This window comes from Cherax quadricarinatus, chromosome 87 (genome assembly GCF_038502225.1).
Source record: "Cherax quadricarinatus isolate ZL_2023a chromosome 87, ASM3850222v1, whole genome shotgun sequence".
NCBI lineage: Eukaryota > Metazoa > Arthropoda > Malacostraca > Decapoda > Parastacidae > Cherax > Cherax quadricarinatus.
In genome coordinates, this window is record NC_091378.1 from 12740901 (window position 1) to 12761401 (window position 20501).

At 38.6% G+C, this 20501-nt stretch overlaps 1 protein-coding gene across 1 annotated transcript in view; it reads right to left on the reverse strand.

The window, feature by feature from the left end:
* The window catches only part of LOC128703810 (TBC1 domain family member 14), a gene marked incomplete at its 3' end in the record, with an annotated part of 456580 nt that overhangs the window by 30838 nt on the left and 405241 nt on the right, over positions 1 to 20501 (reverse strand). Inside the window, 1 exon segment of the mRNA XM_070103756.1 lies at positions 12260 to 12428. Coding sequence (XP_069959857.1) covers positions 12260 to 12428 — 169 coding nt within the window.

The window sequence follows — 20501 nt, forward strand, 5'->3', positions numbered from 1 at the left end:
GAAATATTTTGGGTTTCTTGCAATATCCTGTATGGCTCTCTGTTCCCTTTGTACTTCTTCTGTGAGGTATGACATCCTAAGTTTTTGCTCTAATTCAGTGATCTCTCGGCTAAGCCTATCTAAGCCTGTGCTGTTGCTGTTGGCAGCCCACTGGCCTGCATATCCATCACCGCCCGGTTGACGTGGCATTTACCTGGAGAATACCTGGAGGATGTTCCAGAGATCAATGCCCCCTTAGCCTGGTCCAAGACCAGGCCTCATGGTGGATCAGGGCCTGATCAACTAGGTTGTTACTGCTAGCCACATGCAAACCAACATACAAACCACAGCCCAGCTGGTCTGGTATTGACTTGAGGTGCCTCCCCAGCTCCCTCTTGAAGACAGCCCCCCTTATGTATGCTGAGAGGCAGCTGAACAGTCTTAGGCCCCTGACACTTACTGTATTGTCTCTTAGTGTGCTCATGGCACCCCTGCTCTTTACTGGGGGATGTTGCACTGTCTGCCACATGTTTTGCTTTTTAACCCTTAACCCTTTCAGGGTCCGTCCCGTAGATCTACGGCTTTTCGGTGAGTGTCCAAACCGTAGATCTATGCCAAAATTCTAGCGCCGTCAAATTTAGCGCGAAAGCGCTCATAGACCTACATGTGAGAGAATGGGTCTGCGCCGTGGGTGTGCGCCATAAACAAAAAATCTAGGCGCCTGCATAGCATTGTGGGAACGCCGGCTCAGTCACCCTTGTTCACCATGCCTCGTCGCAAGTCAGCTCTCACTCCCCGGAAAATTGGGACTCTCCTCTTCCTGTCTGATAGTTCTGACACTGATGGAAGTGCAAATGAAGACGAATTCTACGGCTTTGATAAGTTAGTGACCGAAAATAATGACCAGGATATCGATAATAGTGCAGAAAACCCCGACGATCCTCGACCTTCTACCTCTGGTGTGGGCACTCGTGACTCACGGTCGGGTGTTCCTAAACGTAAGAGAAAACTAATATTTTCCCATGGCCAGGCCTCTGACTTCAGTAATGACGATGATTCTGACGTGGATTGTGATTTTATTGCGCTCGACGATCATTCGAGTAGTGATAGTGAGGAATCATATTCACCAGTGAAGCGTCGGTATGTTTGCCGCCGCATGCGCTCGGGTAGTGTACCCTATGCTGTGCCCAGGGGACGGAGTACATCCCGTGGCCCTACACCCGTTTTAGGTAGTGATAGTGAGGATGATGTGGCTACACTTGGCATGGATGGGCCACAGGCATCAGTGGATGGTGTTAGTGGTGCTGGTGGTGGTAGTGGCACCGCCATGCGTGACTCACCGTGCCACGCGGGGACCCACGCTGCTGACTCGTCAGTTCAAGGACAAAGCGGAGCGTCAGCCACCAGCCCGCCACAACCACAACCACCCGTACAACCAGCCTATGATGTCCAGTATCCACCACAAAACCGTATGTGGGATTGGCAGCAAAATCCCAATTTTGTTCCCAAGCCTCACCACTTTGATGACTCTCAAACTGGAATTCTACCTACCTGTCCCCTTGGAACCACGGCCAATGAACTGGAATTCTTTGAATTATTCTTTGACCAGCCATTGATGGAAATTATTGCCAGGGAAAGTAATAAGTATTTTCAGTACACCATGGCAAATACGATCTTATCACCACAGTCAAGACTACACAGGTGGAAAGAGACGACTGTTGTAGAAATGTATTTGCTTTTTGCAACAATAATGCTTATGCCTCACGTCTATAAGCATAATATAAAAGCATACTGGTCCACAGATCGGCTAATTTCTACCCCATCCTTCAGTGAAATAATACCAGTGAACAGGTTTATCTTACTGTTACGTATGTTGCACTTCTCTGACAAAACCAGGCCTGACAGAAGTGACAGGTTATACAAGATTAGAAATGTTTTCATGTATCTCAAACAAAAGTTCAGGATATACTTTTATCCATTCAAGAATCTTGTAATTGACGAGTCTTTGATTTTGTTCAAAGGTAGACTGTCATTCAAGCAGTATATACCGAGCAAGAGGAACCGCTTTGGTATAAAATTGTTTGCACTCTGTGATTGTGACAGTGGCCTGGTGTTGGATATTGTTGTATACACGGGTAGTAAAACATTGAAAGATACCAAGATGTTATTGGGTATCTCAGGTGACGTAGTGAGAAACATGATGGCACCTTATCTTGGTAAGGGCCATACATTATATACCGATAACTGGTACACAAGCCCATTACTCAGTGATTTCATGTGAGTGAACAAGACAGATGTGTGTGGCACAGTGCATTCTAATCGTAAACATATGCCCAGGCTCAACGCAGGTGTTCGTGGTGATGACGTGCAGGTGTTTACTGCCAATGACATCATGGCATTACGGTGGCATGACAAACGAGATGTCACATTGTTGACAACCATTCACCGTAATGAAATGCAAGACAGTGGCAAAGTTGATCGAGTGACTAATGAACGTATTCGAAAACCAGTGTCAGTGATTGATTATACACAAAACATGCGCTTGGTTGACAAGTGTGACATGCAGATTGGTTTTGTTGACTGTGTTCGTAAGAGTTACAAGTGGTACATGAAACTTTTCTTCCATCTCATGGACATTTCAATGCTGAATGCATATAATATGTACCAAATAAAGACTGGTAACAGACCACCGTATGGTGAATTTTGTTTGTCTGTTGTCAGACAACTCATAATGAAGTACCAGGTAACAACACCTGCAATACAACATGGTCCTTGAATTCATCACAATATACCCAAGCGCTTGAGGAGAGAAGGTGATCATTTCATAATACAGCTTCCTTCAACTCAAAAGAAATTTGCTCAGAAGAGATGCATTGTCTGTGCACAAACAAAACGACGGCAACAAAGACGCAAAGACACTCGGTTTATGTGTGAGGAATGTAAGGTGCCTCTGTGCATGGTGCCTTGTTTCAAGGAGTTCCACAAGCTCCAGCAGTTCTAAAACCATGTCCAGTGATTGTAAATATGTAAATATATGATAGAACATTAGTATTATACAAGATTTGTGCATGTTTATTGTAATAAACAACAGTGGTAAACAATAATATGATAATAACTTTAGTGCGGTTATTGTGTTCAATACAGTGAGTTTATATATATCAATTATATACAGTATTGGTCTCTCAGGCCCCAAATATTAGTAGGAATAGAAAAAAATTGGAAAAGAAAAGAAAAAACAACTAAAACAACAAAATAATATAATATGCGTATGTGGAATTCGTCGATGTTGCCACCACCACATCATTTTCTATAAACTTCTTGGCACTGTATCTCGGTAAGTACTGATCAGATTCTAATTTTTTTTGTTTTATTACCTTCACAAAAATATGCTCTTTAATTCTGTAAGAAAAAATAATTTTTTTTTTTTCAAAATTTCTTGGACACTGGTGCGTGACTTCAGATTTTGGCCTTGGACCCTGAAAGGGTTAAACGGTCCAAACAGATCGACATTCAAATCCGTAGTGCTCCAAACGTAGATCTACGTTTTTTTTTACATATTTTCGAACATAACAAAAAAACAAATGTAGATAAAAGTTTTTTTACACATTTTCAAATAAAAAAAAAAAGATGATCTACATTTTTTACATACTTTCAAATGTTGAAAAAACGTATATATACGTTTGGACCATTTAAGGGTTAAGTTAGTGATTTCCATGCGCAGATTTGGGACCATCCCTCTAGGATTTTCCACGTGTATATTATCATTTATCTTTCTTGCCTGTGTTCCAAGGAGTACAGGTCAAGGGACTTCAACCATTCCCATTAACTGAGGTGTTTTATTGCACTTATATGTGCAGTGAAAGTTCTCTGTATATTCTCCAGGTCTACAATTTCACATGCTTTGAAAGGGGCTATTAGTGTACATCAGTACTCCAGCCTAGAGAGAGCAAGCGATAATCATCATGGGCTTGGCATTGTTAGTTTTGAAGATTCTCATTATCCATCCTATCATTTTCCTAGCAGATGTGCAAGAGATGTTGTTGTGTTCTTTGAAAGAAAGGACAGCTCTTGAGTTCTGTATACAATGTCTCTCTTCAATTCTTCATTCTTTCCATATCTTAGCAGCGGCAACTTATCATCACTGAACATCATGTTGCTCTCCACTGCTCATGGGAGAAACCCTGGCTATATCTTCCTGAAATTTCTGTCTTCTACTGAGGTGATTTTCATGCTTATTTTAGTGTTCTCTGCAAATGAGGATGCAAAACTGTGGTGAGTGCTTTTACCTATAAAGATAAGAAACAATTCAGGCACCAGGATAGTGCCTTAGAGTACTGGGCTTTTTACCTCGCTAATGCTGGATTTTTATCTGTTTATGACTATTTGATACACAAAATAAGTATATAATGAACATATGTAAAAGTTTGTAATATTTACCTGCAATATTCAAAATGGTTGTCTATGATTTCTGTTACTGAGGAGTTAGTACGACCCTGGCTGGTAATTAAGTAAAGGAATATAAAGTGAAAGTTGACTTTTAGCACTGAGTAAGGGTAATCATGTCACAAGCATTATTTGAGATGACCTATGATGGCAGAAACTATGTATATACATATATGATGCCTTAAAATCTCTCTGATAAATGTGACAATGGAAAAATGAAGGTTAATGCAAATGAATGTTATAAAATATGCATAAACAAGATGTGTGGATAAAAGTAAGATGGTGACTTTTGATACTGGGAAATGAGTGAAATATAGAAACAGTTGGCCACTAGCTGCAGCACTATAAACACAGTATCAGAGAAGTCATTTTAGCCAGGTCAATGAGATACCTACAAGTCAGTACAGTATAAGATGCTGAAGAGTTATTATTATTATTATTATTATTATTATAATCAAGCACTAAACCATAGGAGTCATACCATCTCTAGGAAATGAAAGTAACTGACTTTGACCCAATGGAATTGTCACTAGTTCCTTGGATCAAAAATCCATCACCAAAACATCCTTTCTTGAAGGAACAGAGCAGAGTGAAGTGAAAGGTAGAAGAGGAAACAAGAGGCTGAAAACAATGTAAGGATATGTTAAACGACTCTGTGAAAGTGGTACCATTATGAAACTCTACATGGTGTATCCAGAGAAGTGACCAAAGTTCCAAGTCACCAACGTCGGTGAATCATTGAGGCAGCAGCAGGCTTGGTCATATATAGCAACGCGTTATCCAACAATATTAATGCATTCACTTTTTTTAATATCAATGACTTAACATGAATTTAGTATTAATCCCTCAATACTGATGTATTAATTTGTATTATATACTGAACATCAATATGCGAATTTTGTCATTTTACATGATAATGAAATACTTGTTCACACCAATATATTACACATTTAAATAAGTTCTTATGGGGTGTTACCGAGCACCATGACTTGATGTAGTGTTTTAAAATCTCAGGTTGAAGTGTTGAAGAAGAAGATTCTACTTCTTCAGGAAGAAAATAGGAGGCTTAGGTTTTGCCTAGATAGGTTTGGGAGCGAGTGTGAGATGGTTGGAGCTGGTAAGGAGGATAAGGCTACCAGCAGTGAGTTGGAGAGTGCTGACCACTTTAAGTGGCAAGCGGTTCACAATTCAGAAGGTTAATAGAGAAGATGTGAAGGTAGGAAATCGATTCTCTGTTCTCTAGGATGAGTATACTTCAGTGGTTAGTGAGGTTAAAGGTACCACTGACTTCTCAGGTAAGATATATGGATCGTGCTTTTTGTAACAGAGATAGGAAGGTCAGAGTGTGTGCCTCCCAGGAGCTGGTGTTGGTGACACAGTCAGCAGGTTGGGTAATGTGATGTCAGGTAATGAGAACAAGCCCATTATCTGTCTTAGTGCTGGTGGAAATGATGTCGGGAAGGGCAGGAGACAGGAGCTGCTGGATAAGTACAGGTCAGCCATAGATGTAGTCAGGTCTAAGGGAGGGATCCCAATCATATGTGGCATCTTGCTAAGAAGGGGAGTGGGCAATGAATGGATGTCTAGGGGAATTGGTATACACTGCTGGCTAGACAGGTACTGCAAGGAACTTGCACTCCCATTCATTGTTAACTGCCATAAATTCTATGACAAACGTGATATGTATGCAAGGGATGGGTTTCATCTCTCTGGGGCTGGAGAGGTTGCATTAGCCAAGTCGACTGAGGGGGTCACTGATGACTTGCCTAGGACTTTAAACTGATAGATTATAGAGGTATGGGTGTTTGTGGGAAACAATCAGGCTGCACTACTAGGGTTGAACACAGCAGATATTACCAGGATACCCCAGGGATATGTTTAAAAGACAATATTCAAAATAAAGTTGCTAGTAAAGGCAAAGCAATTGTTCAACAAACAAAGAGAGATAGTCGAGGGCAATGAGTGACTAGCTCCCTTAAGGTTTACTATACAAACAGTAGGAGTCTAAGAAATAAGATAGATGAGCTAAGATTACTTGCAAGTGCAGGTAATGTAGATATTACTGCTATAACAGAGACCTGGTTCAACTTGGAAGATAGAGAAATGCCTTCTGAATGCAACATACAGGGTTATAAACTATTCCACACTGAAAGGGTCAACAGGAAGGGTTGTGGAGTGGTGATGTATGTCAGAGATAATTAAATTGTTGTGTTAGACAAGATATAAGATTAGAAACACTGGACACAGGATCTGTTTGGCTACAGTTTCTCGATGGTCATGAAAAAATTAATTTTGGGTGTGATTTATAGGCCCCCAAACCTTGATAGGGAGTGCGGTAGGCTGCAATGGGACAAAATTCAAAAGGCGTCTAGATATGAAAATGTTGTGTTAATGGGGGATTTTAACGTTAGACAAATTGATTGGAACAATGTGACAGGAAATCTTGAACCTAGTGAGTTTCTTGATATGGTTCAGGTTGCTTTTTAATACAGTTTGTGACAGAACCAATTAGAGGAAACAGCCTGGTTGACTTGGTTCTGGCCAACAAAGACTCACCAATTAATAAACTTGAGGTTCATGATGAGCTTGGGGAAAGTGATCACAAATCACTTAGTTTCAATATATCATGGAATTACCCAGATAACTGCAATCAAGTCTCTGTTCCAGACTTCCGCTTAGCCAACTTCATGGGACTGAGAAATTACCTGGGTGGGCTAAATTGGGATGACCTGACTATGGGTCAGGTAGGTGGTGCTGGTTGCCAATATGACATTTTTCACAGGATAGTGCTAGCTGCCCAGACAACTTTTGTTCTGAGTAGGGAAATTAGATCTAACAAAAATGATCCCAAATGGATAAACAATAGATTAAAATATCTCACTGGTCAAAAGAGAGGCATATCCAGGCTACTGCCAGAAAGCAGATATCGCCAGAAAGCAGATATCGCCGGAAAGCAGAACGCCATTTTTTCCACATATAAATCCATGTAAATGCCAGATAACAAATTTACACTAACATAAATTAAGTTAACAATAGAACAAGGCATTAAAAAAACAATAAAAAGTGAAATACACAGTACACTCATTACTGACCTCAAAATATTTGTAGTCTTAATGTAGGGCAAAAGGTGAGTAGTATTTACTGTAAGAAGTCAGGTGTGGTAGCCCTTCTGGCCACCCCACCCACACATAATATACTACAATGACGATCAAAGCTCCCTAGAGTGATAAAATGCATATACAGTAAATTCATTACTTGCCTTAAAATATTTGTAATCTTAACCCTTTCAAAGTTGGTGCCGTACTAGCACGGCTTGCATGCCAGGGTTGGTGCTGTATGTACTAGTATGCATAAATTCTAGTGCCTTCAAATCTAGTGAGAGAAAGCTGGTAGGCCTACATATGAAAGAATGGGTCTATGTGGTCAGTGTGCACAGTATAAAAAAAAATCCTGCAGCACACAGTGCATAATGAGAAAAAACTCTGTGTTTTTGCTTTAAAACAGTGACTTTGCACTGTATTTTCGCATGCTATTTATGGTTGTATTCTAGTTTTCCTGGTCTCATTTCATAAAATGGAAGACATACTATGGAAATTGAGATGATTATGATTGGTTTCACAATGAAAAGTACCTTGAAATTGAGCTCAAATTAGCAGAAATGTTCAATTTTTGCCATAGCTCAAAAGTAAACAAATCATTCCACGCGCCCAAGACACGTCAACTGGTGAGTCTAATATTCTTTTACAAGTGCACTGATATTATATATACCATTTCTAAACTAATGCAGTAGTCTGCATAACAATAAATCTTCTATTTTTTTTTGTGAGAATAAAAATTCAAAGTGGAAAGCAAAAGAAATGTAAGAGAGGCCTGGGGACATGACTAATGAACAGAAAAAAATTTATTTTAGTGCCAGCAATGTCTGTCTTGTTTATTCTGGACCCTATTTGGAAATTGGCATCTTTTGAAATTTGTGTGAAATCGGCAAAATTGTCAATTTCTAACCACTTTATTGAGTGGTTGAAATCAGTGAATGGGTAGTGTCTTGTACTCATTCGATAGAAAAAAAATGGAGTTCTAGCAAAATAGTTATGATTTTTGTCGACTGGTACATTGGAACTGGCCTAAAATAGGGCTCAAAGTGGTCGAAATCACCAATGCATAAACACTGTCGAGACCGCTAACTTCGCGAGAGCATAATTCTGCAAGTTTTCCATCAAATTTCATACTTTTGGTGTCATTATGATCGGAAAAAGATTCTCTATCATTTCATAAGAAAAACTAACTTTTTTTTTTTTTTCAAAAAATTTCCGACCCTGAGAACAAGTTCAGGAGAGGGCCTGCCGACCCTGAAAGGGTTAATGGTCAATGTAAGGTGAGAGGTGAAAAGTATTTATTTGTAGAAAGATGCATGTTAGGTAAGGTAGGGTAGCCCCCATGGCCACCCCACCTACTATGTAAACAAATGGACGAAGTGTCTGGTTATGGTTCATAAACATTCGTACCAACACCTTACATTGTGTACAAGTTGTTTCCACAGTGGTACAGTAGAATAAATAAAGACTAACACTTCCCATTCTTATGTAATTTTTAGAAGGAATGATGCTCTAATGATGCCTGTTTTAAGGTAGGATTTGAAATGTGTGTGTGGCCTCTTATATCATAATGATCAGTTTGTAGAGTAGGATCCTATGGTCTACTGTATCAAAAGCTTTCCTTAGGTCAATAAAGAGTCCTAATGGATATTCATTTTTTTCAAGTGCTGTGTAAAGCAGGTTTAGCATTTTTACAATTGCATTGTATGTGCTTTTGCTTTTTCTGAAGCCAAATTGGCAGGGTAGTGTAGAAACTCACTTCTCGCTGTCCTCAGTGTGGAGCCTAGTGTGGTATTTTGACAATATTGGCCTTGAACATAACAGTAAGGCCACCCACATCCCTTCTGTGTCAAAGGCTCTGCTGAAATGACAGATCTGTCTAGGCTGGGTCCAAGTGAAAGATGAGCCATCTTGCTCTGTTCTTTATTCTGTCAAAAAATTGCTGATGAGATGGGATGCAGGCAATCCAATGTAGTGGAACGTATTCAAGGTGTGAGTGCACTTGTGCCTCATACAGAATCTTCCAATCTCTTCTGTCAAGCAGATGTGAGATACATCTAAGTGCTGTAAGCTTCCTGGTCGCTTTGTTTGCAAAATTTACAATGTGGTTCTTCAGTCAGTTTGGAGTCAAATTTCACCCCAAGGATATCAACTTTGTCCTCATTTATTCTTGCCACTCTTCCAGCATTACCATCATAGTGCCTAGAGACCATCATTTGTGTTATCTCAGAAGCAAATGTAACCTGCCATTGTTTTCCCCAGGCTGCTAAAACTGTAAGCTGATGACTGTTGTAACTTAGAGCACCTGGCATTTCCTCTCTTGGATAAGTAAATGTCAGAGTACAGTCATCTGCATATGGACAGGATTCTGATGAGATGAAGGAGGTCACTGAAGTAAACTTTCCATAACAATGACCCAAGCACACTTCCCTGTGGAACACTTGCACCACAAGGATGTCTTGTTGTTTTGCCAGGAGTCCCTGGTGCCATACTTGGTTGAAAGCATCAACAATGTCCACTGCTGCTACACAGCTGACCTTGGATTTATTGGACTCACTGCAAGCTACTAATTTTAGGAATGGCTTACCATAGGTTGAAATCCTGTCTGTTCTGTGAGTAAATATGTATCTAGGTATGGTAAGAGATCAATATTTGCAGACAAAACCTTTATTTGTAAGACAACATTGACTAACACAAGGGCTTTATCATGGTACACACAACATGACAATATCATATACAAAAAATGAGAAGATAGTAGCAGTCTGGCAAAGGATGACAGAGGGAAAATGTTATCAGGTTGCTAGGTAACCTGCACATACTAATGTGAAGAATTTTTTATGATCAGTTTAGCAATGTTAAATAATCCTTGACTCAGTTTGATGGTACTGTGTGTGTGTGCAGCCTCTGAACACTATCCTGTTCTATTTTCCTCTTTGATAATCATTTCAACTTTCGTCCAGTAAATTAGATGTGCCTGCTTTTCCTTATGAATGATACATTGTTCTTATTGCATATCTTGCATACATATTTGTGTTCATGGACTCTCATGTTTACCGATATACACTGGACTCGCATGTTTACCGATATACACTGGCTAGAGAAATGGAAAATATTGAGCTAGAGCTCAATGCATCTTACAGGGCCCAGGAGAGACAGTAGGAACAAGAAGCCATAAATGAAATTAAAAGAAATCCTAAACATTTTCTGTCTTATGTAAAATTTAGGACACAAACCACATCCAGTATCAAGTTCTTGATTAAAGGAGATGGAACCTACACTGATGACAACAAAGATATGAGTGAAATACTGAAGTTACAATATGACTGTTCAGTAACCCATTAGTCTAAAGACTGACAATCCAAATGAGTTTTTCATTGACAAGCCTCAAATCAAAACCCTACTAAAATCTCCATAATTCTGGACATAACTGCAACCCCACTTGACTTTGAAAAAGCCATCGAAGGCATGGCCCTGAACTCTTCCTCAGGCCCTGACTCATGGAACTCCAAATTCATCAAAAACTGCAAAAAACACTATCTTACATCTTAAATATTCTATGGAGGAGGAGCCTGGATACAGGAATCATCCCATAGGCCTTAAAAGTCACTAACATTGCCCAATTTTACAAAGGTAGCACAAAAGCAGTCACAAAAAAGTATAGACCAATGGTGCTGATGTCCCACATTATCAAAATCTTTGTGCCTTAAGAAGCAGCAATGTTGCAACTAGAACTTACAAGAGATGCTGAGCCAATGATGATACTCTTGAAGTAATTGTTCTCCCCAGGCTAGAATAGTGATGTATACTAATGGTCCCCTTCAAGGCAGGTGTGACTGCCAAGACGGATAACATACAAAGAACTGTCATTGTCCATAAATATTCAATCAAGCATCTGAATTACTGGGAACACCTGCTGACTCTTTAACAGTATTCCTTGGAACATAGACAAGAAAAGTACTTAATAATTTACATCTCGATAATCCTAGAGGGATTGATCCCAAACCTAAACACCAAAATTACTCAGTAAACACCAGGCAAGCCTGGCCCACAGCTGGGTTCCAGAGGTAGAAAAACTCTTGTAACTCATAAAAGAAATAACAAAAGACCTGGCAGATGATGCAAAATACATCCACTAAAAAACCAAAGGCATGATAAATACACTAAGAGAAAACTCAATGAGTGTCAGAGGTCTCTAGTTCTTCAACAATCTCCCTCCATGCATAAGGAAAATTACCAATAAACCTCTGGCTGTCTGCAAGAGGGAACCAGACAAGTTCAAATCAGTGCATGACCAGCAGGGTTGTGGTTCATATGTTGGACTGCATATGGCCAACATTAACAGCCTGTGTGATCAGACCTTCATTCTCCAGACGGCCTGGTCTGGGACTGGGCTACAGAGGCATTGACCCCCAGAAATGTCCTTCAGGCTGGAAACCCCTGGAATCTTCTGGTAGAATACTCTAGATAGTACCTGTGTGTTAATCATCTGTTATGAGTGGCACCATAAGGTGCCACCAAGGGTGGGAGCAAAAATTAATATCTGGGGTATTAGTATTAATCTACTGTTATGGGTGGCATCCTAGTGGGAGTTAGTAGGTAGACTTTTATAAATGGCATGCTGGAGAGGAGGAAATGGTCAAATAGTCTACTGTAGATAGGGCCAGTCTTGAAATAAACTGGTAGAAGAGCTCTAAAACTGTAAATTGTATTGTGCAAAAACTAGTTGATGAAAGCAGTGGTACCTGTAGATCAGGTGATCTTGGTGGCCTTGCTACTGGTCGTGAGAATATTCTCCAGCCAGGAGAGCTACTGCTTACTGGTGAAGAAGGGATGGGAGATGATGAGGTTGACGACGTTTCCTCAACAGTTTTGCCTGTACCTCCATCTTTGTGGCGCCATGCAAACAAGTTTCTGCAAATAAACAGTAAGTCATTCTTGAGACCTATAAACACACAACAGTTTTGTAGCATTATCTGGATCAATATGGATTAATAAGAGCTGAAATAAAGTCACAGTGATATGCATTATTATTTCATATTAATATTAATGTTAACAATTTTACCAAAATTTATATGAGAGTGGCATTCACCGAGGACACAGCTAACTTTCAAGCTGATACAACTCCTTTCAGTTGGCCACCAACAACAATACATGGCTCAAAAAGGACAAATTTCAGTAACTCTACTATGGAAAACTAGAGGAAATAAAGTCTCTAATGGAGTATAAAACAAACTAAAATCACTCAAAAAAGCAGAACTTTAATGTGAAATGTTAAATCTCTCATTCCAGGATTACAACAATGTTATTATCAGAAGAGATACCAAGCCAACGATGGTACTCTTCAAGTCATTTCTTCTCTCTTGGCTGGAATATTGCTGTATACTAACAGCACACTTTACAGCAGGTGAAATTGCAGAGCAAGAGAATGTACAGCGAACCTTAACTGTCTCTATACTAGGAATAACTCATATCTTTTTAACTCTTCTCCTTGCAACATAGTCAAGAATGATATATCAGAGGCCCTTTGTAGGGACTGATCCCAAATTTGCACAGTGAAATCACTCCCCATGAAAGCATGAGGTTTAACAAATGATGAAAAAATAACTTCAATGAAAAGCATGGGCACAGTGTGTACAGTACTAGACAATTCAATAAGTTTAAATGGAGAAAGACTCTTCAACATCCCCACTTCATGAAAAAGGGCAATTACCAATAAATCCCTAGGTATTTTTAACCCTTTGACTGTTTCGGTCGTATATATACATCTTATGCGCCACTGTTTCTGACGTATATTTATACGCGTAAATTCTAGCGGCTTCAAATCAAGCGGGAGAAAGCTGGTAGGCCTACATGAGAGAGAATGGGTCTGAGAATGGGTCACTAGAAACTAGCACCTTCCCGAAACTACTCAAGATGGCAAGGGTTACACCAATACATAAAGGTGGTGACCCTACAGATTTAAACAACTATAGGCCAATATCAAACTTACCATTGCTATCCAAAATCTTTGAGAAACTCGTGCACAGGAGACTATATTAATTTATAACGGCACAAAACATACTCAACCCCTGCCAATTTGGATTCAGGAAAAATAAAAGCACTAACGATGCAATCATAAAAATGCTAGATCTGCTTTACACAGCATTGGAAAATAAGGAATATCCACTAGGAATTTTTATTGACCTAAGAAAAGCTTTTGACACAGTAGACCACGGCATCCTACTCCACAAACTTGACCATTATGGAATAAGAGGCCATGCGCTTGCATATTTCAAATCTTACCTTACTAATAGGTATCAGTATGTCACCATTAAAGACAGCATCAACAACACAGCCACTTGATACTGGAGTTCCGCAGGGAAGTGTCCTTGGTCCCCTGCTCTTCCTCATATACATCAATGATCTTCCAAACGTATCTCAACACCTGAACCCCATTCTCTTTGCTGATGACACGACTTATGTCATCTCTCACCCTAATCTTGCCACCAACACCATTGTTAATGAGGAGCTGATCAAAATATTGACTTGGATGACAGCCAATAAACTTACGCTTAACACTGACAAAACCTACTACATTATGTTTGGTAGCAGAGCAGGAGATGCACAAATCAACATTAAGATCGACAACACTCTAATTGCCAGGCATAATGAGGGCAAATTTCTAGGCCTATACCTCGACAACAACCTGAACTTCAGCACCCATATCCAACACATAACCAAAAAAGTATCCAAAACGGTTGGGATCCTCTCCAAGATACGATACTACGTGCCACAAACTGCCCTTCTCACACTATACCATTCACTTATATATCCATACCTCACCTATGCTATCTGTGCTTGGGGTTCAACTGCAGCAACACACCTAAAGCCAATAATAACCCAACAAAAAGCCGCAGTAAGAATAATCACTAAATCCCATCCCTGGCAACACACCACCCCACTCTTCATAGATCTAAACTTACTCCCTGTTCAGTACATCCACACTTACTACTGTGCAATTTACATCTACAGGACCTTAAATTCCAATATTAACCTTGACCTAAAACGCTTTCTTGATAGTTGCGACAGAACCCACAGGCACAACTGCAGACACATTCATCACCTTCAAAACTACCATTTATTTATTTATTTATTTATTTATTTCCAATTTGAGCACACATACAGAGGTACAAAAAAATACAGATAAGAGCAGCATGCCAAAGCCACTTATACTATGCATAGCATTACGGGCTGGCTTAAAATTAACTTAAGATTAACTAAGCAATGATGAAATCAGTGATAAAACATTAATGTAAACAGATTACTATAAATCACAAGTGAGTATTACAAAGACAGGTCATATGGTTGCATTCAGTCATATGAAGGATTCTGTTAGGTAGTGTATTTAAAAAATAATAAAGTTAGATTCGGTTTTAGGTTTAACATTTATGTGATATAATTGTGAGAAACATTTAAGATATACAATTTATAAGGTTCAGTTATTCAGTATTTATTTGGTTTTGGGTGAGTAAGTGATCTTTGAGAAGAGACTTGAATTTATAAACAGGTAGTGTTTCTTTTATATTTACAGGTAATGAATTCCAGATTTTAGGGCCTTTTATGTGCATTGAGTTTTTGCATAGTGTGAGATGGACACGAGGAACATCAAAGAGTGATCTGTGCCTTGTGTTATGGTCATGTGTTCTGTTGAGGTTGGCAAGGAGATGTTTGAGGGGAGGGTTAATATCAGAGTTAAGTGTTCTATGTATGTAATAGGTGCAGTAATAAGTATGGATGTTTTGTATGGTGAGTAGGTTTAGTGTATTGAATATTGGTGGAGTGTGCTGCCTGTAGTGAGAATTTGTTATCATTCTAACTGCAGCCTTTTGTTGGGTAATTAGTGGTCTGAGATGGTTAATTGTTGTTGAGCCCCATGCACAAATTCCATAGGTGAGATAGGGGTAAATAAGAGAGTGATATAGGGCCAGGAGGGCTGACTGTGGAACGTAGTACCGTATCTTCGATAGTATGCCTACAGTCTTGGAAATTTTCTTAGAAATTTCTTGTATATGTGTATGAAATTTGAGTCTATTATCAAGGTGGATTCCTAAGAATTTTCCCTCTGTTAGTTTTGTGATAGGTGATCCGTTTATCATTATGTTAAGAGGGACATCTGTAGCTCTGTTACCAAACTGAATGAAGTAGGTTTTGTCAATGTTTAGTGTAAGTTTGTTAGTCCTCATCCAGGTAGATATTTTCTGTAATTCGGTATTTACAGTATTGGCTAGCGTGACTGGGCTCGGGTGAGAGAAGACGTATGTAGTGTCATCTGCAAATAGTGTGGGTTTGAGTAATTGCGAAGCATTTGGAAGGTCATTTATGTATAGGAGAAAGAGAAGAGGGCCAAGGACACTTCCCTGTGGGACACCAACTGTAATTGGTTGCACAGAAGAGTTTGCCCCATATGCGTACACATATTGGCTTCTGTTGCTGAGGTATGTCTTGAGGTAGTTGAGAGAGTGCCCTCTTATACCATAGTGTGACAATTTTACGTGGAGCAAGTCATGGTCAACTGTATCAAAAGCTTTACGTAAGTCAATGAAGATCCCCAGTGGGACTTCTTTTTTCTCTATTGCAGTGTATATATGTTCTAGCATGTGTATAATAGCATCATTAGTATTTTTATTAGGCCTGAATCCAAATTGGCAGGGGTTGAGTATGTTTTGGGAGATAAGGTAGGAGTAGATTCGTTTGTGAATTAATTTTTCGAAGATTTTTGAGAGAGGGTGTAAGTTGGATATTGGCCTATAGTTATTCAACTCTGTTTGGTCTCCTCCTTTGTGGATCGGGGTGACCCTTGCTATTTTGAGTACTGTAGGGAAGGTGGAGGATTCAATGGATTTGTTAAAGAGTGTTGCAATGATTGGTGATAGCACTTGTGACACTTTTTTGTATATAAAGGGTGGTAAGGTATTTAAATCTCCTGCCTTGTTTTTTAGTGCGTTGATAATAAGGGAGACTTCGTATGGGTTAGTCGGAGCTAGGAACAGTGTGTTCGGGTAGTTGCCGGTGAGGTAGTCATTTGGTGGGGTATCTGAGCTTGGGATTTTATTGGCAAGGTTTTGTCCTATAGTGGAGAAGAAATCATTGAGTCTGTTTGCTGTTTCTGTTGGTGGGAGTTGGGGTTCATCTGATTTTGCTAATTTTATTTCGCTATTTCGTGATATCTTTTTTGTTCCCAGAATTTCTGATAGGGTTTTCCAGGTCTTTTTTATATCACCTCATAAGTTGGATAATCTGTTCTCATAATACAATTTTTTTGCCCTTCTTATCAGGCTGGTTAGGATTGACGAGTAACGTTTTGTTTGGTCTCTGGTTATGTGACCCATTCTGTACTGTTTTTCATATTGGTGTTTTGTATTTATGGATTTGAGAATGCTGGGTGTTAGCCAGGGACTGTTCAGTCTCTTTGCTGTCATCTGTTTAGTTTTTTTAGGGCAGTGCTTGTTATAGAGGTATTGGTTTTTTTTTAGAAAATTATTAATACATTCGTCAATATCTGTATAGATTTCTAGCTCAGTGTGCCAATCAATGTTTGCTATTGCTGTTGTGAAGTTATTAATGGCTGCCTCATTGTGAAGTCTGAAGGTGACTTTAGTAGTGTCTTGGGGTAGTTTTACCAAGAGTTGTTATGAGGAAAGTAGGGTAGTGGTCTGTGGTATTATCTGTAATTATGCCTGATTTTAAAGGGGATATGGTGTTGGTCCAGATGTGGTCAAGTAGGGAAACACTAGTCTCTGTAACTCTTGTAGGTTTTGTTACTGTTGGTAGTAACATACAGTTACTCATTGTGTTTGTGAATTCAGTAACGTGTGGGTCCTGGTCTTGCAGGAGATTTATATTGAAGTCACCTGAGAGTAGTAAGTGATCTTTGTTCATGCGTGCGTCAGTTATCATACTTCCTAGATTTTGACTAAATTGGCTAATGTTTGACTGTGGAACTCTGTAGATGTTTATCAATGTGAGAGGTTTTTGTAGGTATTTGGATTTGAATTTAGCTATTATATATTCCCCATGTTCATCCCTTGTGCAAGTATTAGTGATACATTCTAGTTGGTCTGAGTAGTATATGGCTGTGCCACCCCCTTGTTGGTCTGGCCTACAGTTGTGTATGGCTGTGTAACCAGGAATGGCATAGACATCTGTACTATCAGGCTTTAGCCAGGTTTCAGTTAGTGTTATGATGGACATATTGGCATGTAAGGAATTTAGTAATGCTATGAGGTCATCGTAATGCTTGCTTAAAGATCTGATATTGTAGTTAAAGATAGTTATGTTGTTGTTGGCACTGAGAAGTGCCTTTGATTGTTCTGCAGTGTAGTAATTACAGTAACTGTTTGATTCATTTAAGTCCTTAAATAAGAGGTTGGTATCAGGATCAATGCTTGTAATCATAAGATTTGTAGTGAATCTATAGTTAGAATTAAGTATAAAACAAAGTAAATAGTCTTAAGCTAAAAAATAGCACCTGGATTATTTAACAAACGTAAAATAATGAGCTAAGGGACTAATACAAATAAAGTGATGATCAAATAATGGAGCTTGGGAATATGATAGTAGGTAGTACTATAAAGGTAATTTTTTAAAGTTAGAATTAAAGTATAAAATTATAATATAAAAGGGACTAATATAGGTTGTGGTGAACAATAAAGTGGTAATCAAATAAATGAGCTTGGAATATAATGGCAAAATTGTGAACTTATTCTACTTTAGCACCTAAGAATAGCACCTTGATTATTTTAACAATTGTGAATATATAAACTAGGATAGTTATATAAAGCTAAAATAAAGGAGAAAATATATAAGGGACTAAAATTAAGTAATGGTAAGCAAAGTTAAATGGACAGATGGTAGGAATTATAATATAAACTTATAATATAAAAATACAATTTGAAATGGTACTTGCAATTGCACTAGAGTCTGGTATAGGTTGTTGACAAGATCAAGATTATAACTAGATTTAAATTGACAAAATAAAATTCACAATTAAAGTACCAAAAGAATAATAGTAAAAAAATAACAATGGTAATGTCTTGGTTATAATATGATAGTAAGATGGTAGACAGGTACCCAGGTACACAGGTACAAGGGATAATATAAAGGTTGGGGTTGAATATAAAAACTTGAAAATTTGGCAACAAAATGTTATGGGAAGTATAAAATAATGTTTAATGTACAAAAGTAAAACTGACTGGTAGTAAATATGGTGTTTAATAAAATTTTAGTAAGTAATAATGATTACAAAAAAAGTGAAAAAGTAATGTTTATTTCATTCAATATTGCACTGGTAGTTATACTTGAGGTTATATGGCAGTACAAGGTAATTAAGAGTAATCTAGGATAGTAAATGTGGTATTAAAACAGGTAAAGGTAATTAGACAAGTAATGGTTATTAAATGTCAAAAATGTTAAGAGTAAATTGAAATTTAAGTAAAAATGATATTTATTAATTTTAGTAAGTAATATCAATTGATAGTATTTAAAAAAATATGAGGTAGTAATATGGACAGAGAAAGTATCAATTCAGCTAATGTTTAAGCGAACAATAGTAAATAAGACAATCACATAAGGTGACTTATGCTTACTAGTAAAATCACAAAATGAGGTAGTTGATTATTTAATTACTAAGAGATTGTACAATGAAATTTGAACAATAATGGAGCAAAACGTACACTACACTACGTAGGCTTTTAAGTTGGACATTGTTTAGTTATTCTCTGTAAGATTAGTATCCCTGAGAAATCGTGATAGATCATTCTCGTTCGTGATTGTGTACAGTTGACCTACATTTGCTTTCCTAACTAGAATTTTCCCATCCCGTGTGAAGCATTGGTGTATTGTGTCATTATTCTCTCGCTTAAGTTTTCTGACTCTATACAGGAGGTTCTGACGTTTTTTGGTAAGACACTCGTTTATGTATACCTCTTTCTTTACTTTAATAGATGCAATAATTAAGTCTTTTTTCCTGTCATGTGAGTGGAATCTAAGCATAACACTTTTTCTACCATGGGATCCTAGTAACCTGGCTTCTTTTATTTCAGACTCTGGTACAATAACACTTGTTTGGTCCTTTATGATCTGCAGAGTAATTTCTTTACTGTTTGTTTGGTTCATATCACTGGGAAAAAGTGGACTGTTAACTATTACTGCGTCCGATAGTTTATCTTGTTCAGTTTTATCTTCTTGGAGAGCAAAGTAGTCACTGAACTGGTTATCTAAGTTGTTCTTCCATTCTTTTACTGCTTCTTCAACCTTTGTATTAAGAGATATTATTTGTTGGGTATGGCTATCTATGACTGTTTGGATGGTCTTGTCACAGTTAGTCATTCCTGGTGTTGATAACTTTTGTTCAAGACTGAGGATTTTGTTCTCGAGTTGTGTCATCCTGGTGTCTTGTTTTGTTAGCGTCTCTCGAAGATTCATATTTTCAATAACTAAGTTGGAGATGCATGACTTTAGGGTATCTGGATCGTTGGTCATACCTGAGAGACTACTTGGTAGGTTGAACCCGGAGAAGAGAGGGGAGGATGGGCTGGTGGCAGCCATGTTTATTGTTATTGTTGTGGTGTGGCCTTGAGTGGTGGTGAGTGGGGTGGTTGCTGGGCCGGCATCCTCCTGACTACACTTGTTGAATAGTTGATTTTTCGGTGTTTTCTTGCTGGCCTTGGTGCTGTTTCCTCTTAGATTGCGCCTCATAATACTACAGGAATTGTTGTAGTTAAGAAGAAGTTGTATACAAAGCTTAGGGTTACGTTGTTCGGCTGGCAGCGGGGTGTTGCTTTCGGTTTGTGTGCAGTCTTCCTTTGATCTCTATTATTTTCGATTTGTAGGTTTCACTGTTGGTAATCTTTGGTCATTCTGGGTGCTACGTTGGGTAGTGCAGTTTTGCTTGTAACTAGGTCATCATAGGAGCATTGGTAGCTCTGGTAGTTGGAGAAAAGTACG